Source organism: Molothrus aeneus, chromosome 2 (assembly GCF_037042795.1).
Source record: "Molothrus aeneus isolate 106 chromosome 2, BPBGC_Maene_1.0, whole genome shotgun sequence".
In the NCBI taxonomy this organism is placed as follows: Eukaryota; Metazoa; Chordata; class Aves; order Passeriformes; family Icteridae; genus Molothrus; species Molothrus aeneus.
The window spans coordinates 28,401,161-28,424,275 of NC_089647.1; the positions used below are offsets into that span (position 1 = coordinate 28,401,161).

General features: G+C 39.8%; 1 protein-coding gene across 1 annotated transcript; it reads left to right on the forward strand.

Annotated features, from left to right (window-relative positions):
- The first annotated feature begins 680 nt into the window (after nt 1-680).
- On the forward strand, nt 681-22,149 carry LOC136569551 (transient receptor potential cation channel subfamily V member 6-like). Its single transcript, XM_066569937.1, has 15 exons — nt 681-811; nt 10,138-10,235; nt 10,646-10,768; nt 11,660-11,800; nt 12,349-12,447; nt 12,646-12,821; nt 13,702-13,848; nt 16,173-16,385; nt 16,706-16,792; nt 17,848-17,924; nt 18,111-18,276; nt 18,567-18,633; nt 19,262-19,530; nt 20,271-20,377; nt 21,882-22,149. The coding sequence occupies exons 1-15, from the start codon at nt 681-683 to the stop codon at nt 22,147-22,149; spliced, it is 2,169 nt and encodes a 722-aa protein (XP_066426034.1).
- The last annotated feature ends 966 nt before the right edge of the window (nt 22,150-23,115 follow it).

Consider the following 23,115-nt stretch of genomic DNA (forward strand, 5'->3'; position numbering starts at 1 on the left):
TGTAAAGTTTACACATTAATCTACATAAACTCTTCTTCCAGCTTGTGGAGTGAGGTGATTTCGTTTTATGAGGAGAAGGTGGAGTCTGTAAGGATAATTTCTTTAATGGGATTTGCAGACAGCTGAAGTGGGAGGTGTGTCCTCTTCTCTGCCACCTTCCCAGAGCCCTGTGTCTTTTAGGGCACGTTCCCACATGTTCACTCACCTTAAAGGTGTTTTGCCTGACTTGCTCAGCTGTCTATTTCAAAATTGCTTACATGTTGCTTTCCAGAGGAATTCAGAGATACAAAAGGAGGATGATGGCTTCTAAAGCCTAGATTTCAGAATCAAAACAGTAGAAGCCTAGGACCTTAATGCTGTATGAATTCTTCAGTTGCTGTACAGGGTCTTTTTGAGGGGTAGGCTGCTGGCGAGCTACTTCCAAATCAGACACACCTTTGGGTTGGGCTATTTTGGAAACTAAGTAATTGATGAGGCTCAAGGTATGGTCTGCTAGGAACAACTGATTTTATTGTGTGTTTTTACAAGTACTTTGATCAGCTGATGCAGCTGACTGACAGTCTCCTCTGTAAGTAACTGGGGGCGGAGTGGTGACCTGCTGTAAGCCTTTCCTGACTTTTTCCCTAAGTGGGGACTGCTGGCTTTCAGGCAGCCAGGCAAGAAAGGAGAGGGGACGTGATATGGGGGTCCCTTTATTTGGGGAGAGCAATCCCTTCTATTCCCGGATATGGAATGGACTAAGTCAGAAGCTGCAAGGCAAAAAATCCTGGGATAAACATCTGGATGAAATCTACTTACTCCAACAGAAAAGGTACGGTGCACTTCAGCCTTCTTGTCTTCTCTTCCTTCTGCTGCTCTCCCTGTAGCTGATTCTCACTCTTTCCCCTTAGGCTTTTCTGCCAGTAGATAAACTTTAAACAACCCTGGAGCACTTTTCTCTATCAGATTTCTTCTTTCAAGGTGGAATGCTTCTGGAGTTCCAATCTTATCTGCTTTCACAGGTAGATTTACCAGGTTGCAATTGAATTACCCTGAGTGCAGGACATCAGTCACAAATTAATAATGTATTCTCTTGTCTTTCCTGCTTCATTGGTAAAACTCACAGGAAAATAATGAAGGTTTGTTTTTAATTGTTATTATTATTGTCATCATTATAATCAACATTATTATTATATTAGGAGTGTGTGTGATGCATAGGCTGCAGTCAGCTGAAATAGTGGTGCTTTTTTGTCAGGATTTTGCTTTCTGTCTCTCTAAAGGTTGCTCTTACTGTGGGATAGAGTAGGCTTAATGTTTTTGAACGTTTTGGGGGGTCAGTCAATTCCTGGGTCAGACTGTGGTTTCTCAGACCTCTGACCTTGGTGACAGCATGTACAGTGACTCCTCTTAGACCTTAGATTATCCAGAAGATTGGCTGTGTCTTCCCATGTGAGCACTGAAGGCTGTTTGTTACTGCTGTGCAGGGCTGCTCCCTCCACACACAGAAATGTGGGACTATTCATGGAAATACAGCTGGATCTGCTTTTCATTGTCATTTCTGCATGCACAAATGCTCAGTACTCAAATAACAAATTGCTTCAAGTTGCTTGTAAAATCTGTTTTTTCTTTCCATGCATAACTCTGAACATCTGTGGGGACAAAAAGGTGACTGTGTGGGACAAAATCTATCTATACATACGTATATATACATAAATGTATAGAAATATGCAAAGAAGAAGATTAAGAGGGACAAAAGTACACCTTTGGGGAAAGAATTGTATTGTTATCTAGCTTCTGACCAAGTAATAAAGCCTGTTCCAGTTTACTTCAGGGCAGTGGGACTTAAATACACTTAAAATGGGAGGGACAATGGGAACAATAGTGTTTCTGTGGAATGCTAAATTGTTTACACTTTGATGTGTTCATGAAAAGCATCATAGGTAACTGAAAAATAAGTTCTCAGCAGATTATGTAAGATCCAAATGAATGCAAAATAGAAGCTTAAATATATTAATATATCAAATTAATTATATTGACTACATACTAATAACTAATACTAATTAGCAATAAATTGTAATACATCATTTTTTATGATTATAAAATTATCTTAATATTTTTAAGTCAAAGAGATGTGGAAGGAAGCTCTGCTGATCTCCATCTAACCTCCGACTTGAAGCTGAACTCTTGCCAGCAAGAGATCACATTGCTTAAGCTCTGTCTAGCTCAGTCTTGAAAGCTTCCCAGGTCAGAGATTCCACCATATCTTAGGTACCTGTTGCAGTGCTGTAGTAACCTCCTAGTGAAAGTGTTTGTTTGTTTGTTTGTTTTTTCCCAAATATTCAACCTGATTTTGATGATATTCCTGTCCCTTGTTTACCATCTGCTGTTGCCAAGAGGGGTTTGGTCCCTTCCTTTTTGTTGGTCCCTTTCACAGGCTCCTGTTAGATTGCCACTTCTCTTTGCTTATTGGTCCTCAGGAGTTATGTGCCACAGGCCCATGAGCATCTTGTGTTTTGATGGAGGAAAACATAAAAAATGTTGGTCGTATAAACCCTTCTGCATAAACTTCTCTTAGATCACTGTAGCGCAATCCCACTGGCCCTGAAGTAAACTTTCTGTGTTTCTTTATAAAGCTCCCTGTAAAACACATGCAGTGAGCACAATATTCTCTGTGAAATCAGGGTTGCATGGGGACATGATTGTTCCCTTCCATTTTAGGTCTATATATTTCCCACAGCTTTTAACTAACATGGATTAGCCTCCTGCTATTTGGTCACAAATTACATGGTGCCAATATGTGAAAAATCTTTTGCTAAAGAGGGACAGGACCAGCTCTTCCTCCTATTATCCTACTCTTTCCTTTCTTGTCCCCAGGGATGCTTAGAGTTTGAGGAGAGAAAAAAAATGAATATTTTGCAGAGGACTGGTTTTATTGCTTTCACATTTTTAGTTATGTACAGATAGAAAAACACAGCAGGAAGAGCTTTGGTGACTGGTGTGTGGGAACTACTCTTGGGAAACCTCTTTGTGGAAAAACTGTTGTAAGCCAAAAGGGCTTTTGCTGTGTCCTGTCATTTTGTGGTATAGAACTGCAATGTTGTGGCTTCAGCTTGAGTTCTTCTTAGTGAAAATGGTGTTGGAATAAATACAGTAATTAGCAGTGATTGAATTCTACTATTGTCTTATTGAAAGCCAGTGGTAAATATGTTACTGTTTAACTGGCATTCTCTGATCACACACAGAAAGTCTGCAAGAGAAGAACAAGGCTTTTTTTTCCTGTCTGAGGACTGGTGATAATACCTGAAAACTGATTGTTATGGTAGTTGTCACCTTCCTTTCTTGGTGTAAAACAGTCCTTTGAATCTTACTAGCAGTAGATCTCAGCATTATTCACAGAAAGGGGTTAATGTTGCACTCTATAATATTTCCCCAGGGGAATCCAAGTTCAGAAAATGCAATACAGTCTCCTAACACTGAAGAGGACTTAGAGTTTATTTGGTCTTAATCTTCTGGTTTCTCTCTGTTGAAGACTATCCTTTTAAACAGCCTGAAGCTCAATGTGGAGTCCCAGGGACAGTGGTCACATCTCATATGTCCTCTCTAGAATCATCTTTGGAAGCAAACTCTGGGATCTGCACAGCCTGAAGCTTATGAGCATAATCCCTCAACATAATTGATAATGATGGAGAACAGAAAGATGAATGCTTATGAAAATTTGGGCCTGATAGAGGTGAAGAAGGATCACATGTCTGTCACAGTGTAATAGATCCTCTAGAAATTATTTTCAGTGCAAGAGTTTCCAAGGAAATGTGAACAAATTCCTTCTACAATGTGATTTTAGAAAATCCAGCCTATGAGAATTGCACTGCTCATAAAAAATAAGCAATACATAAATTAGAACAAGTGAGTACATGGTAACAGTACTTGTAAATGTATAACAATAACGTAGTATTTTTCCTCCTGCTATTGCCTGTATTCATAACTTTGATTGGTAAATAGCAAGTAAAGCACAATTTGCATAACTTGCAGAGAGCTATGGTCATTCCAAAGATGTCACAATAAAACCTTCGGTTTCCAAATTCTTTAGTGGCTCTTTAGTGTCCCAGAGCAAGGTGCTTTGCTTACCCTGGAGACAAATGTGGCACAAATAAGGAAGCAGCTCAGCCTAATGCAGGTGAACTGCTTTGTTTAAGAGCTGTGCAGGGACACAGAGAGCCTTCAGCTTCTACACAAATCTTTCTCAAGCTGGTAGTGAATGAGATGTTCCCATAGTTTGGCTGCTCATTTGTCTAAACGACATTACTGAGTTTTAATCCCACAATTTAACGTAGGATTGTCCTGTCTTAAAATCCACAATGCCTGTCACTATTAATTGGTTTGTTTGCTCCCAAAAGTGACAGTCAAATAAAGATGCCAGCTTTCAGTTCCAGCACTTCATTTATAGCTTGTTTCAACAACAGTGCTTCTGAGTAGTCAAGATGCAAAGAACAATTGGCTGCTGTGCATGAAATAAAATCAAAAGCATCAATAGCAGCATTTCTGGTCTTTTATTCTACTGATACACCTTCATCCTAATGCAAGTTTTGAGACTAATAACGGAAAACAATCTCCCTAATTTCACAAGTGTAAAGATCCTCCAGAAGTCGTGTTTCCCCAGCAATGTAGAGACATACACACACCCAATCTCAGCCTAAGATGCATCTCAGGCTTGTAGATTTAGGAAGTTATTTGATTTCCTAAACTTGACCATAGGTTTCCATATAAAGAAGAAAACTTGAAATTTTTGCCCTGAACCACCCCCCCCCCCCCCCAAAAAAAAAATCAAAAGCTGTTAGGAAAAAAATTTTTAGACACAGGGTGAGGAACACAACCTGGAATAAAACTGCAAGAAAATCCCTCTTGAGGAGGGCTGGAAGTTTTGATGCAAAATGAAGTTATACATCAGAGAAAAAATTTCTTTTATGACTGCTTCAGTGATAATAAATAACAACTAACAACTTCTGAACCATTAAAACAGTTCTAGCATGAGATTATTCTTACAATGCTCTCAGATGCAGAATTAGAAAAAAACAATATGTTTATGCAAGCAGAATGCCCTGCTGGAAATGACTGATCAAGATTTCTATTGCTTTGTGTGGCAGATAGTTAAATATCTGACAGCATAAGAATTCCCTATCAGTTTCTTGTTTAGTAACATTGGCAATTATTAACCTGTTTAATTTATTTCCAGAGAAGCTCTGTTTACTCTCAGCTGAAGGGGCTTTGACATACATGAGGAAGAGGTCCCAGGTGCTGAGTCTTGTTGCTGATGCTGAAGAAATTTGCTGACCCTGTTGGTTGTCCAAGCCCCTGTTATCTGTCTCCTTTTCACTTGGGGCAATTATTCCCTAACTCCTTCTTTGGCATCTTGCTAGGTGATTGCTTTGATCCTCTTTCAGTTGGTTGGCTTCCTCTGAGCAGCCCTCTGCTCTCCTGAAGGCTTTCTCACTTTTACATGCACATGCTAGCAGAAGGAGGGGAGAACATGAATCTCCTCTGGCAATTTCATGATTCATTCTGGAGCATGGATATTCTGAGCACAACAGGGAAACACTGAATCTTAAGCTAATATAATATTCTGATGATGAATTTATATCTTAGGTTAAAATAACCACTTGAGAACCCCAGGAACTGACTCTCTATGGGCATAAAGCTTGAAGCTGGAAGCAAATTAGAGCAAAGAATGGGGAAATTCCATATAGTAAATGATTGAAGTTGTAGAATCTGATAAGGGAAGAACAGAAAGAGATGCTTCATTGCATTTCTGGTGAGTTCAGTCGTGAAATAGAATCTTCAGATTGGTTGTTGTCCAGACAGTTCACATACTTAACATATTTCCCTGTTCTGAAAGAATAATCATAGCAACCCAAATTCTTCTTTTTATAATGAAATTAAGACTTATTTACTAGTCTTTGCATTCTCTATCTCTCCATGAGTGAAATGAGCAGGCTGCACTCCAAAAGAAGTGCTTAAGGAGCTAAAAGGGTACATATTACCAGCAGAAAGTGCTTGTGAAATCTTTAACCTTGTTTAGAACTGTTTTACATGACTCCCTCAGTCAGAATCTGACCTACATTTTATCTTCTCTTTGTTTCACAATGGATTTTCGAGTGTTCCTGATTTTGCCCTCACCTATATTGGAAAAACAGCTCACGGCTTCCTGAGCACCTCATGGAATCACCTGTGAAGAAAACTGGCTGATAGTAAGGCATGGCCAAGGCTCACTAATGCCTCCACACTGACACATTCCTTAGCTCAGCAAGAAGAACCCAGGAGCACATCCAGGAGGATACTCTTGTGGTTCTCCTTGCCCCTTGGAATTACTGGTTGGCTACTGAGCTGTGCTTAACCTAAACTGATCCTGTAAGGCAACATCCAGTCTGCCTGGTGTTACAAACTTCACTTAGCTGGGTAAATCAGGAGCTTAGTGTTCCATGATTCCAGAGCTGTTGAAAGGGATGAACAGCATTAGAAGAGGAGCTTAACTTAGATGTGCTGAATTATCGTCTCAGGGAGTCCGGATATGTCTGCTGAATCGTTTTCTGAAAGCCAGCCTCACTGTTCAGTGACATAATGGTACTTTCTGGAAGCTAAGCATCTACTGTAGGAAGCTCTGTTAAGAGACTTAAGTCACAGATTTTGCCAGCTGCTGCTTTGACACTCAAAGGGGCCCAAGTAGTAAAATGCAAAACTCTTGTGCTGTGTTTGATCTGTCAGAAAGAAAGTTGGTTAAATATGCAGAAGTTAAATAATTGAAAATGTTTTGAAGGTTCTAAATTCAGGTGACTTTGTTTAATTTTTTATATTAGCAAATTTGCTTCCCCTAGTTTTTGACATTTATATGCTCAGTACATTGCTGCAATGTATTAAAAATTAGTTGATAATTAGAACGGTATGTTTTAAATGAGGTTAAAATGTTTCCCCAATTATCAGACAGAAAATTAAATTAGAGTAAAAGCATATGCCAGGAACATGTAACTCACAAACCTTTGAGACTTCAGAAGCAGTGTGCCATGACATCTGCCAGCATTTCTGAGTTCCTCTTCTGGTTTGCTCTTTGGCCTGAGATGTCTGGCATTTTAAGCCCAGTTGAAGGTTGCTGCAATAAGAAGAAATGTTTGACAATTTTGCCTTCAGTTTCCAAAAGCTGTGCATAGTATTTTTTAGGTGCCTTCCTCATAGCAGTATCGTGATTTAATTCATTGTTTACAAGAACTTTGGTAATTTTTGAGAGAAAGATATTGTGTTTGTGTCCTCCCATGTCGTCTCTTGCCCAATCCTTCCTTCTCTCTGAGGTCATTTGAGGGATAAAGGCTTACCCAGTAAAGTATCAACATATTAATTGTAGCATTGTTTATACTACTGAAACCCCACCTCGTTCCCACTTCCTGCCTCTGAAACTTGTCTTTTCCAGAACCACAGAGTCTGTCTTAGCCAAAATAGTGGCAGAGGTGGCAAGCTGACTTCACTAACACCGAATCTTAAGACTTTTGCTTAGAGTGCCTCTTCATTTAGTTCCTGTTTGTTTGGTCCTAGATGCAATCTCCTCATCAAATCATCTTGTCATTAGTTAGTAATGAAACTGACGCATGAGTAAGCTATAGAAGGAAGACTTCCCTAACTGGGAGTGTGAAGGACATATAAAAATATCTCAGAATGGCTCCCTGATTTGTTGAGGATGGTTCTTTTTATCCTGAATGTTTTTATTTCTTCTCTGCATTTGAGGGGTTTTCTAGTTTAGTTTCTAGTGACTTAGACAACGGGGTGTTTTTGGTGACAGGAAGTGCTTATTTTGTGGAATGATAAACATGATGTTCACTTATGCTTCGATTACTTTTAGCCCATGTCCCTTAATTTACACTTACTCAAATGATTTCTATTTATCTGTATAATTCTGATATTTTTTGTTTTGCTTTATCCCCCAAATTTTCTCAAGTATCTCCAGTGTCTTTCTACTGTAAAGGAGAGCAGAACTCTCACATTTCAAGCGGATTAAATCCAGAGATAATAGCATATAAATTTCTTTTAGATTCAGTATCTTGTTGTTCATAAGATAATTTAAAGCAAGAAATACATATTCCTGTGAGCCACATAATTCATGTTGCCTGCTTTCCTGTTGTTTTATTGTTAAACTGTCCTGTACTTAAGATCCCTGAGTTGCAAGAAGACATTTTTTGCAATGGGCCATTCCTATTCTCTGTGTCTCTGATGTGGGTTTTATTGTGGCTTATAACAGAGTTATATCCACAGGTAATGTATCCTCACATCAGCGTTACCACTTAATGCAAGGCACCTATTGCTTTATATAGGATTTATCCCCAAAATCTTGTAACTAATGCCAGAATACATGGAACATCACCAGGAGGAAGAATTTACTGTATCTGCAGGTGTATGGTTTGACTAATGTATTTGTCCCACGTGGGTTTTTGGATTTTTGGGAGGAGTGCTTAAGACAATTATTGCCAGTTGCTAGATAGTAGTAAAGGGACTGGATACCAGATAGAGGCTGGTAGAAAAACAAGGGCTGGTTCATATCAGCTTGAATTTGTCATTTTCCACTGTAATCCTTAGATTTATTCCATATCACACATTGCAGCCTGACCTGGGCCACGCTGGATAATTAAGATCAAATTAAATATCTGTACTAGAAAACAGCAGGGGTGAGATAAAAGCACAAAATTTTAATTTGAACAGAGATCTAAAACTGACCTTGTCTTGTTGGGAGAGAGGATTCTCTTTCATACCGAAAACTCATGAGACATAATTTTTTTCTTTTGGTTTGAGAGGCTTTCCTCCCCTTTAATCTTTATCTCCTGAATATGGATACTTATAATTATTTATTTGTATAAAATCAAGAAATCTAAAAGCCCACTTCAAACCATTTTTCAATTTATGATTTAAAAGACGAACCTGAAAATACTCAAGGATAACAGAAATATTTACCTCAATTTTGTAGATTTTGTTATTTTTTTAATTTTGTGTGGTCAGTTCATGATTTCGAACATTGGCAAACCTTGTTTGGATGCTGAGCAAACACTGCAGGTAGCTCTCTTCAGGTACTAACACAAATTGATAGGAACACCACCTGAGCCTTCTCTTTTCTAGACTAAACAGTCATAGTTCTCTCAGCTTTTCCTCATCTGAGAGATGTTCTGTTCCATTATAATTTTTTGCCTTTTGCTGAACTCTCTCCAGTAGCTCAATTTGTTTTTGTACTGAAGATCCTAAGACCTGGATACAGGGCTCTAGGTATGGCTTCACCAGAGCTGAGTAGATCACCTCCCTTGACCTGTTGTTTGCTTCCAAAGACCTTGCTGTAGTGAAGTTTGGTGGCTGTACTTGGAAATTCTTCACCAAGCCCAAAAGATACACTCAAATAACCCAGATCCTCATGGAAGACTCGAGGACATGCTTCAGCTATAAGTGAACCACTCTGTCTGGAACTTGTTTGAGTGCATGCTCTTTCCCAGGACATGAACATATTTCAGTTCTCAACAGTTTCCTCAGTTCTCTCAGCACTAGAGAAAAAAGTAGTATAGCTAAGCTGTCAAATTTTTCTCCATAACTTTGTATATGGAAGAACTGCATTTCAGAGCTCAGTCTCTTAATTATAGGAAGTGTTGCCAGGTTACAGATGGAATTCCTGTTTTCCCTTTTCTATCCACTATGGGAGCAATTCAGACAACAACCTTTTCTTAATTTATTTTGCTGTGTGAAGAAGCAACTGGCTTTTTCTGGCTCCTGAGATAACTCCTTGCAGAAGGGCTTCAATGACCCATCATTCACTATTTCTGTGCCTCAAAAAGTAGGATATAAAAACAATAAACATTTTGGTTTAGGCAGCTTTCCCTCTGCTGCCACCATATGGCTCAGCACCAGTAAACCAAGAGATGAATTTAGGTGTGTTTTTAGAATTGCATTGCTCTGCTTTTTCCTGTTTTGATTTTTTTTTTCCTCTTTTGCATTCAAAGAATACCTCAGATGGTAGATGTGCATTGCTGATTTTTCAGTGAAAATGTTCAGGATACAAACTGTCTCAGCAAAGGCCATGCTAGCTCTGGAGAGAGGCACTGCGTGTTTGACTTTGTTCCTTATCAGCCACTTTTTTCTTGACTCCAGGATCTGGGAATCCCCACTCCTCCAGGCTGCCAAAGAGAACAACCTTGCTGCCATTAGGAAACTTCTCACTGACGGAACATGTGATATCTATCAGAGAGGTAACTGGGATTACTTGAGAAAAATGGTTTTCTGTGGAAGGCTAGAACTTCCTACAGTGAGCAGCTTGTTAGTTTGCTAAAACATTTGCATCAGCAGCCTCAGATGACTTAACTCTATGTCAGCAGCCTTGCAACAAAGTGAGTTTTCTGAATTGGTTGTGCTCATTTACTTCATGCCTGAGGTCGCCCATCACTTACAGACACCTTAAGTTTCTGCTCAGTTTTCAGATTCTGTTGAAGTGAAGGACAGAGACTGTGCAGTCATGTGGCTGTACCAGGCACTGCTCAAGGGAGGACATAGCCCTCCTGTAATACCACACCTCAGTGAATCTATTTCTGCCCTTTTTTTTTTCTGCTCTCTGTACAGTTGAACGTCTCGACGATTCTCATGCTTGTCCTACTGTTTCTAGGCGCGGTGGGAGAGACTGCCCTTCATGTAGCTGCCATGTATGATAACTTGGAGGCAGCAGTGGCTCTGATGGAAGCAGCTCCTGAGCTTATCAATGAGCGGATGACATCAGAACTTTATGAAGGTAATATCACTGGGAATAAGGATGGGCAGGATTCCCTGCAGGAGGGGAGAGGAAGTACTACTTGTACATTTGGGAAACTGGCTTATACGGTTCCTGGTTCAATATGTTGCTGACCTCTTGCACAGCAAAACCAACACGCAAATGGCTTCTGACCTTTCTTGGAAGGTGGAATTATATTAAACATGAGTACACATGTGCAAACATGCAAAGGCCTTGACCAGGGAATTGCAAGTGATTGGAAAGGGATTGCAAGGATATATACAGTTTGCTTTCTGACATACTTGTTTGTAAAAAAAGGGATATCTGCCTGACCTCCTCTGAAAGGAGAAAAAGTAGTTATTTGGTTGAGAAAATGAGAAATGTGGTCACTGCTTTTAAGGCTAGACTCTTACCCAGATTTTTAAAGAATGCTTCTGATGGAGTACACAGAAATTCCAGTCTGAATCTCAAAAACAACAAAATAATAATAATGGGGTTTTTAAAATTCTAAAGCCTAGTTTGAAGGATTAGAGGAAGTCTTCTGGAGTTTTGTCTTGACTTTATCTTCATTTCTTATGAAGGGAAGCATAGTCAATCTCACAACTTTCTGTTTGCTTCTCAGGAGAGAGTGACATGTTTTGATTTTTCCTAGAAAAAAAAATCTAGAGAATGCACCCTGTTGGGGTTTTTTGGCAATTTTGAAGTCAGTTTTAGTAAATTAATGAAAATATATAAGTAGAACGAAACGTCTGGAAAATCTCTAGCATAACACTTTGGACACAACAGGGATAACTTCAAAGCCAATTCCTGTAGCTGCTGTCTATTTACCATGACTAACATGTGAACTGCAGGCTGCTGATCAGCCTGAAGTTGCTTTCTTGAAAGACATGGTTTTGTTTCTGTGTCTTGCAGGGCAGACAGCTCTCCACATTGCAGCAGCCAACCAGAACACCATGTTGGTGAAGGCTTTGCTTAAGAGAGGAGCCAATGCCAGCACAGCAAGGGCCACTGGGCACTTCTTCAGGCGCAGCTCCCAGGACCTTTTCTATTTTGGTACAGCCTTAACTTCTCCCCTTGCTGCTATAGGAGGGAACCAGCAGAGTGGTGAGGGGACATGGGGAGCCTTACTTTAGTCCCCATCTAAAGTGGATAAGCAGAGGCTCCTATCTCTAAGTGTCATCAGACATACACCTTTTAGTAGAGAGTAAGACTTCCTCTGAGTGTGTGAATGTTATGTGAATACAAACAATACACATTTTAATAGATTGGCATGTATGCAAATAAATACATGTATTGTATAAAAATTGTAATATAGTGTCTTCCTAGCAGCAAATTACTTGTCAACCTACTTATGGAGGTAAACCACTGAAAAGAACATTTCTTCCTTTACATTTCTTCCTTTTAGTGTTGTGTGGGACAGGTCTTCTTTAACCTTTCTGATTAAGATGAGAAGTGGGGCAGGAAATTTACAAGTTACCTAAAGTAATTCCTCCTTTCATATCCTATGGCTTCATAGCATGGATAGCTTTCCCTCAGCATGCTTCAACCTCTCCTACCTCCTGGATCCCTAATGCTGTTTCTCCCCATTCCTTTCATTTCAGGAGAACATGTTTTATCTTTTGCTGCCTGTGTGGGAAATGAGGAAATTGTGCAGCTGCTCATTGAAAATGGAGCTGACATTAAAGCTCAAGATTCTCTGGGTATGTGCTGTGGGGCTCAACAGAGTGGATCTGGACATTTTAATTCAGGCTGTCATCCATGCATGCAAATATTCTTCTCTCACTAGAAACAGCTGTGGGATGAGGAATATGAGGAAAATAAAAGCCATCAGTCCATTCTCAGTCTTTGCACAGGGCTAGGCTATTCCAGATGCTTCATCCAGTCTGCTTCCTTCATAGGTAACACTGTTCTTCACATCCTGGTTCTCCAACCTAATAAGACGTTTGCCTGCCACATGTACAGCCTGATACTTTCCTATGACAGGAACAAAGAGGGACCAGGGTCACTTGAACTGATTCCTAACAATGAGGGGCTTAGTCCATTCAAACTGGCTGGAGTTGAGGGCAACACTGTGGTGAGTTTGTGTGATGCTGGTACCTCTGTGCAAAAGAAATGAAGACCTTGAAATAACATCATTGAGAGCAAGGGTGTTTGTGCCTGTTCTTAGTGGGTAGGAGATATATAGCAAGATTTTTTCTCCAGAAGTCTTATGTAGGTCCCAAAAACCCTTATAAGAAATTTCTTTATCCTAATGAAAGAAATGAGTGTTTAAAGAATAGACATTTTTCCCCAATTTTTGGAGCATTTGAGTTAAACGGGTGTTAACAGAAAATGTTAACATTTAACCCACGTAATTTTTCAAAAGACTCTCAGAAATTATTGTCTTGTTTGTCTAGATTTCATTACTTTAAATGTGACACATGAGAAACCTCTTTGGATACCCACAGGCATTTATTCACAGAAAAAATCTTAGCATTTAATGCAAACCCTCATCCTTCCCCTCACTGAGAAGTCAAAGTTGTTTAGTGTTACTTCTGTAGATTCACAAGAGACAGGATCATTTCCCTTGTCACACCACTTTTTTGATGTCTTGTAGAAGAGTATTAAAACATTTTTTTTCTAATCAACATGTAATTCCATCTGAAGTCTATTGTCAGGAACTATAACTGTGTCAAGTAACTTTAGTAGTTTGATTGGAATATAGAGTAAAAATAACTCATCCTTTACGTCAAGCATGAACTAATAATCAAATGGGAATCAGAAAAATTTCTTCCACTTCTTAACCTGCTGTAATTGTTCCCAAGAGATATGAGAACCACAACAGCTACCAAGTTCAAGGAAAACATGTCATAATTGAGGGTTTTGAACAACTTTACTTGTTCTCATTGTAAATTCACTATATACTGGAAAGCTTCTGATATCCTATATCATTGCCTCCCTTCTTTTCTCCTCAGATGTTTCAATACCTAATGCAGAAGCGGAAGCAGAATCTCTGGTCCTTTGGCCCCTTGAGCACTGTGCTGTATGATATCACAGAGATTGACTCCTGGGCTGAAGATCAGTCCTTCCTTGAGCTCATAGTATCCACCAAGAAGAGAGAGGTACTGCACTGCATGTATTCTGTGTGCAGACCGTGGTGATTATAGAAGGGGAATAATGATGAGTTTGAGGGTTCAAGCTCACTGATACAATCCATAGAGCAAGGACTTAGTACCATGAGCTGCAGAGGACTCGTGAAGTATGGGGGTTTATTAATGGTCTGGCTACATCTGATGCTTTTACATACAGTTTCTTCTGAGGTGTGAAAATTGAAGGTTATTGAAAGAACAAGATATGAACAAACTACAGAAAAGGGTTTTCTCTCAGCAGGCTCAAAGATACACTAAGAACCTGTAGAGTAGCTCTAGCAAGTATCTTCCTGTACCTATGATACTGATTAACTCTCAGAATATCCCTGTGAGACAGGAGTACATTCAGAAATCCTAAACTGGAGTGCATTTAAAAACCACTTGCTGTTATTATTCCCTTCATTTAATGACAGGTTATGACTCAAAACAAAGTGGGTGAATTATCTCTGCTGTAGGCTTAAAAGCTTGTAAAGGGATTAATAAGACAAAAATAGCTGAGTGTAATGGCGAGCTTTGATAGATCTCCCTAGGACTTTCAAGGTACACAACCCCATCAGTTGCAATGACCTTAAATAATCCTAACAGGACAGGAAATGAATCAGAAGACACTTCAATCAGCACAGTTCTGCCCATCCTGTATTATTTCCACCTATCAAAATTTTAGTCAAACCTTTCTAACTGAAGTTTGTGCTTCTGGAGAGCTTTGCTATGGAGCTGCTATGTCTATGGAGCTCCCATTTGCTTTTATGTGAAATCCTAAATTTCTGTGAGTGGGGATACATATAGAAATCCAGGGAAAAGCAGTCCATGTCAAAAAATATAACAGGCTAAGAAGTTGTCTGCTTTAGAAGACTAAACCATAATTCTAAAAAGAAAGCAGAATATTGGGCCTCTCTTATCCCAAAACATTCATATAGTGCATGCAGGTCCAAGAATCCTAATTTCAGAGGATAAGATGTCCCCAAATATCAAGAGATATAATGATTTATTTCCAGAATGTTCTTCCTTATATGCAGTTGCAATTTTTTGATGCATAGCTAGTATTTCTTTTTTGCAATTTATATGTTTAGCCCAAAATGTTTGCTGTCTCTCTAGAAGAATGCCATGTGTGACCCCATCCCATCTTCCCCTCCCAGTTCAGTATTGGACTAGAGAAGCACCTTTAGCCCCCAGAAGAAGGGGGTTCCTCTTGTATTAAGGGGACCTAGAAGCAGGTTCCTCTTGTATTAAGGGGAATGCATACATACATAGGTACTAAGATATATTTTCTGATCCTGAAGTGCTTGAAAAGTAAAAAAAAATAGATAGGAACTAAGCTATGGGAAGATTATGGTAAGCTTCAAACTTGTATTATTCCTTTGAAAATGAAATATACTCTCCTATGCAAAGAATTCTGGAATACTGACTTTTGCAGAAACAAGAATACCCAGAGGTGGAGTCTCTCTCAAGCAGTTTTGATCCTTTATGATGTTTCATAGACCATTCAAGAGTTTTGCTGGAGTCTTGTCCATTTATGGAAACATTCCCTGCACTTTGTGCACTCAGCAATTTTTGGCTGACTTAGAGGAAACAGGGCATTGTAGGAAGAGAAGAAAAACATCCAGAGTGCATTAAGTAGTTTTTATTTAAAGTAATCCAGTCACAACAATTTGACTCACATTTTCTTCTCACTTACTGCAGTAGTCCCCTAAACAACAGAAAGTAAGCCTAGAAATATTTAATAAAGTGTGTGGTGTGTGGCTCAAATTCATAAGTTGTAACGTACACCTGTCTCTCCTACTTGTGCTCTGTCAGTCTTCTAGTGTAAACTGAAGGCTTGATATAGGCAACTCAATTATCATCCAGATAATAAGGCAGAAACTTAAAAGGCAGTATTTTTACATAAGCCATAGAGCATCAGACAAGTACAAATATCTTTTAGGAAAATGTTTCAGTTTTCTTATTTTAAAGTGATACAGAAACTTGTGTTGTTGTACTAACAGGAGTATTCTGTCATCCTCAGTTCTATGTTCCTACACAGAGGACAAATTTATTCCAGTATCTAATATGCTTTTCCACTGGTACTCAACAGCTGTTCTCTGCAGGATGTATTTCTTTTTTCCAAAGCTCTTCATTGTCAGATTGAGAAAATCCAATGCCCGCTAGATCATTCCACTTTTGCAAAGTAAATTCAGTTTCATAATGCTTAATAGGGCAGATGAGAATAGTTTGTTAACACTCTCTCAGGAAAACTTGCAAATGCTGTTTATGAGACAACGCACTTTTGGCAATTAATTCCTTCTTTCTCTCTTCCTCAGGCACGCCAGATCTTGGACCTAACACCTGTGAAGGAGCTGGTGAGCCTGAAGTGGAACATGTATGGTCGTCCCTATTTCTGTTTCCTGGCCTTGTTCTACATCCTCTACATGGTCTGCTTCACCATGTGCTGCGTCTACCGGCCCCTCAAACCCCGCACGGGCAACAGAACCAGCAGCAGGGACAACACAGTCTATGTCCAGAAAATGCTCCAGGTACTGTGGCTGTAGGAGTCAGAGCCCCCATTGGGCAATTCCCATCTAACCTACTTAACTGGAAAGGCCAATCCTTGCCCAGTCCTCAGCTATTGCAGCTGTCCTCCTCCCTTTTCTCAGCCAGCTGACCTTTGTCAGGGAGGAATAGGAGGTATGCTCTGTGCTCCATTGCTGTGGCTGGGCTGGTTCCTCTGGCATTGCCAGGTCTACTCATGTTTATTATAAGTGACAACAGGTTTTCTCCTCCCCCATCCTCTTTTAAAATTTACTTTCACTTTATTTAAAATTTAATTTTGATTTTCATTAACTTTATTCTTCAGGAATCATATGTGGCATATGAGGATGAGCTGAGGCTGGTGGGGGAGCTGATCACAGTCATTGGAGCTGTAGTAATTTTGGTCCTTGAGGTAAGAGAAACAGCTGTACAGTTTCAGGTTTCATCAAGGCAGATTTTACTTACTAGACAAACATGGATTTGTGCTCACTACTTGGTAGGGCTTATTTGCTTGAGTGCTTCAGCATAGGTCTATGGCAATAGGCATTGCCAACAGTATCTATTAGATGAGAGAGACTGTGGCAATGTCCTAGTAAGGCTCCAGGTGCGGAAGAAGCAATTAGAAGGATTGGTTACACTCTCAAATACTGTCTGCAGGGTAATCCACAGTTCCTGTTAGCACCATCCATGGTCCAGCTGACTCCCAGATGTTGCTTCACCCAGCGCCCATAAATATTCCTGTGTTTAGGGCTCCTGGGTAAAGTGATTTCTCTGCATAAACAGAAAAGTATGTATTTAATTGGAGGTCAGTTACTCTACAGACTTGTAACAGGAGCCTTTCTCAACTACCCCCCACTTGATTTTATTGTAATAGGAAATAGAAGATTGAAACTTTTTTGAGAAAACTCAAAAAATGATGACAGGAAGAACTGAAAATAAAACAGGTCTTGTAAGCAGCTTTCTGCCTATATAGGGTGCATCAGGCACAGTGTAACACCTGGCCAAAGGAGGTGATTGCCCCCTCTCTGCTCTGCAATGCTGTGACAGCTTGAGTGCAGTGTGTAGTTTTGATTCTATGGTAATTCTATGGTATGTTCCAGAAGGACAAGTCCTTCTTCCTGTGCTTAGTCAGGACTCTGGGGCTAAGTCTGCAACCAACACAGTGTGAATTATAACAAAATCCTTTGATTTCCCAAGAAGGTCTTTTTTGTCTTTATTACTGAGGCATCTCTCTGTGACAAGTCTCTCAATCTGCCCAAGCATTCTCAGATTTTTCAGCAGTCTCGGTCTCATCCCAAGAAGTGCCCACCTGGCTCAACCACGCTGATTTTAAAGTAGCATAGAAATTGATCCATCAAAGGAGATGGGGCTGACCCTAAGAACTTGTGAATATTGGTGGTTGCTATGATATTTAGTAGCGTTGTGGAAACTGTCTGAGTCCTTAAGTTTACAGGATGTCTCTCTTAGATTCCAGATATCCTTAGAGTTGGAGCAGCAAAATACTTTGGACAAACAATCCTAGGAGGGCCTTTTCACATAATTGTGTAAGTATAGAACATAATAAGTTTAATTAATATATTGTCTATCATTTTCTCCACTGCTCTCTTTTGCCAGATGAGTCACTTTCTCCATTTTTTTTAGAGTATTCTTTTTCTGGATTTATTTCTCTTAATGGCTCAGCTAATATTTCCTTTACTGAACTTCTTTTTGCTGTCTCTTCTTCCTTGCAGCATCACCTATGCTTGCATGATCCTGGTGACCATGGTGATGCGCCTCACCAGCACAACTGGGGAGGTGGTGCCCATGTCCTTCGCCCTGGTGCTGGGGTGGTGCAACGTCATGTACTTCGCTCGGGGCTTCCAGATGCTCGGACCTTTCACCATCATGATCCAGAAGGTGTGAGACACAAACAAATATGGGCTGTCCTGGCACCTCTTTGCAGATAGGGAGAACTGCAAGAATTCTTTTTTGCCCCCTCAGGACTATTTGCTTAATTTTGCATTCATGCCAAATGGACAGGTTCTTGTCTGCACAGAGCGTTTTAGAACTTTCACATTCTCTCTTTAGTGCAAAGGTTTCCTTTAGTCTGCTCATGGTCTTATAATCTGGAGAAAGGTTTACATGGGGTGGCCCTGTGCCTTGGTGGAACAGTTGGCCCTTATGGTGGCTCTGTCTTTGCTCTACAGATGATATTTGGAGATCTCATGCGCTTTTGCTGGCTCATGGCTGTGGTGATATTAGGCTTTGCATCAGGTGAGTCTACAAAGAGAAAATAATCATATGCTACCCCTGCCAACTGCTTTGTATGAATTAAGAATGTGGGTTTTGATTAAATATCTGATTGACTTCTGAATAGCTGGGAAAACTGGTGATGATGTTTAGCTTGTATTTCTCTGAGCATGGTCATTTTCCCACTACTGACTTCTGTTCTCAAACCATGAGTTTTGTTTTCACTTCTTGCTCTTTCCAGGGTCATAGAAACTAGGATAATTCAGATAATTCCATATATTTTTAAGTCAAGATTTAAGAACTTTTTATTATTTATTATATTTTTATATATTTATAAAAATATATATTTATATTTAACATTTATTATATTTTTCTCTGGAAAAATTGATTAACACACATAGCTTTATTATATTCTCGAGGATGAAAAAAATACTACTTTGAGAAATAAATAAATAATCAAAATGATTTTGGGTCATTTTATCATCGAGACCAGTGATTCTAATCAGTGATTTGTCCTTACATAGAAACACATGCAGGTCCTGCCCAGACCATTTTTTGGTCAGAATCTCTTATAGGATTCTGTTATTCCTTCTGGAATGTGATTCCTGTTGTTAAACTCTCTCTTTTTTTTTCCTGATTTCTCCTCTTCCAGCTTTTTACATCATCTTCCAGACAGAGAACCCTGAAAACCTTGGGCAGTTCTACAACTACCCCATGTCCTTGTTCACCACTTTTGAGCTCTTCCTTACTATCATTGATGGTCCTGCAAACTATGATGTGGACCTGCCCTTTATGTACAGCGTGGTATACTTTGCTTTTGCCATCATTGCCACCCTCCTGATGCTCAACTTGTTAATTGCCATGATGGGTGACACCCACTGGAGAGTGGCCCACGAGCAGGATGAGCTCTGGAGAGCCCAGGTAATCTAGTTAAGGTGGGCATTCCTACCTTATTTCAAATAGCAGCTAAAAGCTCATCAAGCCTTCCTTGTTCAGGCTCCCTAGAAGTTTGTTCCCTGTGGGGAATCTCTTGTTAAATAGAATTGAAGTTGCATCTTTTTTTTTTGCAAATCGCATTGCTGTGTAACTGAGAGTTAAATTATAATTATAGGGGTTGAATAAGGGGGGATAGAACACTAGGTAATGATAACAAGAAGGCCAGAAATGTCTTTCGATCCACTAAAAGAAGTTGGCCTGACTGTCTTGGTCAAAAGGCAAAGAAATTAAGCCAGTTCTATAGCTAATCAACAGGAAATCCTTTTTCTCTGCTTTTCTGTGAGAAAGAAGTCAGACAAATGGTAAAATGTAGTCATGTGGCCACAGTGCAAGTTCTGATGACAATTAAAATGGGTATAGATACCCATTTTAACTCTTCTCTAGCTTGCAATTAATTAGTCTCATCATTTCCATGAGGTATAAAAGAAAGGAAATGGAACAGAGTTTTAAGACCACCATTACTTCTTCAAAACATGTCACAGGTAGGCCTAAATTAGTTACTGCCTTATTTGAAATGGAGTATAGACTCTATAATTGTTTTTTCCCTTAAAGAGCTGTAATGAAGTACAGTATGGGTCAGTGCTGATGAAACGAATATTTTTGAAAGAGAGTCTGATTTCTTTTTTCTAATTCATCTGAGCATTTTCCTTTTTCTCGTTCCAAAGGTTGTTGCTACTACTGTGATGTTGGAGCGGAAGCTGCCGCGCTGCCTCTGGCCCCGCTCGGGAATCTGTGGGCGGGAGTTCGGGCTGGGCGACCGATGGTATCTCAGGTGAGTTCCCTTGGAGTGTGTGCATGTCAGGATCCAGCGAGAAGAACCCAATGTATGGATGTAAATAAAGAGCCTTTCCAGTTGGCTGGGGAGTGTTTGAAGTGCTGTCCTTACAGAATAGAGACCCCAGTCTGTTTTCTGTCTGTGACTGATAGATAGACAAGCACTGTCCCCTTCAGAAATCTCTGCTGTGCATTTCCTTGTGAAATCAGCTGATGCCTTCTCATCCAGTAGTCACATTGGACAGAAAACTGCATGCATTATAAGACCTGAATTTTTCTTTCAAACTTCTTGTAATGACTATCACTGAACTTCACTGCTGGGCTTGGTTGGCTGTCCCTGTCCCTTGGGTACATAAAATGACAGAGGCAGAATCAATCTATCAGGCATTCAACAGCATTGAGCTGCCTTGTGAATGACTCAAAATCAGAACAGGAATAATTAAAATCAAAATTTCTTTCTCAAGTGAACCTAGTAAATATGTTATATTTTGCAATGACTGTGTCAGGTGGCAAAGGCACAGGTCCAGGATTTCAGTTTAGGCAATGAACTAAAAAACTGTCAGTAGTCTGGATAACACTAAATTTCTCATTATTTCTGATTTTATTCAATATTTTTGCTGAGCAAGAAAAGAAATAACTTTTAAGCATTTTCCTTTTCTAACTGTGCCATCTTTTGCTGATAAAGCCAGAAGGGGGAGTGGTGGCTGTATGAATCATAGAATCATAGACTCATAGAATATCCTGAGTTGGAAGGGACCCACAAGGATCATCAAATTCTAACTCCTGGCCCTGCACAGGACTTCCAAAACTGTAGGTTTTGCAGACATATTGAGCCTTGTGGATTTTCTTATTTACTGGGCAGAAAAAGTAGACCTAAAGTGGTGCCAATATGCAACTTTCAGTCCAAGGCATGAAATATAGAAATATATTGCAAGAGCAACGTCCCAGAAAGTCACTGGGAATAATTGGGAATGCCAATTATTCTCTGGATGCTGTGAGAAAAGAGTGCTGTGATTTAGTTCTGTCAAATCACATGGGTGTTCCTTATATATGTGTGGGATAGTAATTCAGAAGACAATCTGTAAGTAATGTAGAGGTTTGGTGGAAGTGGAGCAGTTAAATAAAAGTTCAGCAAGAGATGAGTGACATCCTGAGGCTAGCAGCCATAGAGTATCAGAGGAGGAAAGACAAGAACAGAGAAAATAAATTAATATGTGCATATATATGAATATATGCATATATCAAGGTCTTCCAATTGTTTACAGCTGGCAAAATGGAAAGGGCAAATCACCATGGGCAGACAAAGGTACTGAAGTCAATGATGAGGACAAAGGTCTTGGAGATAACTGTGCTAGCAGCCTCTAGTGTCCTGCCTATAATCAGTTTCCTGTGCAGATTTTTCTGGAATATCTGTGTTAGTAGCCTTGTTTTTTGGAGGGGTTTTGTTGATGAACTATCACTGTTCTGCTTCATTCAGTTTATATTTTCTAATCCTCTTCCAGAATTGAAGACAGGGTTGATCCCAACAAGCACAAGATGATGCGGTACACAGAGGCATTTAAGGTTCAGGATAGGGATGACAAAGGTTCAGAAAAGCTGGAAACCAACGGGGACACCTTGTGCAAGAAGGAAATGTCTGCTCTGTCACTGTCACGGAGCACATCCAGAACTAGTTCTCACCGTGGCTGGGAGATCCTGAGGCGCAACACCTTCCGCCAGCTCTGTGGAGAGGTTGGTCCTGCTGTGGATGAGGAGGTCTATGATGTCTAAGAAGCCTCTATTTTCACTCCACTATATATGAAGTGGCCCTTTTGCCATGACAGTTGTCTTCTACAGCTGTTCATGCACTCCCCATCATGCCACACACATTCATCAGCCTTGGAGAACTCTGCTGGTGAAGATTTTGTGAGCAGTTCATGACATCTGTGCTATGACAAAAGAACGCAATTTTTTCTCTCCTACTTAAAAGCGTCTCTGCAATTGCACTGATATTTGCACCGAGCTGGTGGGCTTGTTGAGCTGTGTTATGCAAATGATCAAAAGAAGCCTGCAATGGGATTTCATCCATTTACAATGAAGTGATCACAGTAAGCCCTCTTCCAGACTGTTACATAGAGTAAAATCTTCCCATCCAAGTTTCACAAAATTGCAAGGCTCCCATAGCAAAGAATGACTGAAGTTCTGATTTATGATTTTATACACAACAGAAAAAAAACCCCAAACTCCCCCAAACCTCACAAATCCTGTAACTGATCTCAGGAATGAAGGTAGTTGTTGACACTGTGATGTTTGAAAAGGACTGTAACTACTCAGCTGGCATTCAGGGCCTGACAGATTTTGCCCTCTGAAGAAAGGCAGTCTCCATTAACTGCAATTTCAACATTTCTGGCTTAGCAAGACTGTTTTGGTTTGGTTTGCTTGTTTGGATTTTTTATTGGTGATGGATGTTTTTGTTTGTTTTAATTTTTTGTAACATGAATGCACTTTAAGCTTTTGAAAAGATGTGATTGCTATTCCTGGGAGGATTCTGAAGTGGGAACTTCTTTTCCAATTGAGAGGGTCTATGACCTGGATAGGTGACTTTCAGCAGTGTGAAATTTCAGCAGAGATATTTGTCTCCCAAGTAAGCTAAAGCTGGTCTTTTTTTTTTTTTTGTGGAAGAATAGGTTTCTGAACCAGAGTTCCCTGACTTATAACTGAGCCATCAAGATTGAGTAGTGAGCTCCTATTTAACAC

What these genes read in the sequence shown, in the direction of transcription:
- LOC136569551 (XM_066569937.1), top strand. Translation starts at nt 681, where the DNA reads ATGGGGGTCCCTTTATTTGGGGAGAGCAATCCCTTCTATTCCCGGATA. An exon ending in CCAGGACCTTTTCTATTTTG is followed by an intron (nt 11,801 to 12,348) that starts GTACAGCCTTAA and finishes CTTTCATTTCAG; the next exon opens with GAGAACATGTTTTATCTTTT. An exon ending in ATGAGCTCTGGAGAGCCCAG is followed by an intron (nt 19,531 to 20,270) that starts GTAATCTAGTTA and finishes CTCGTTCCAAAG; the next exon opens with GTTGTTGCTACTACTGTGAT.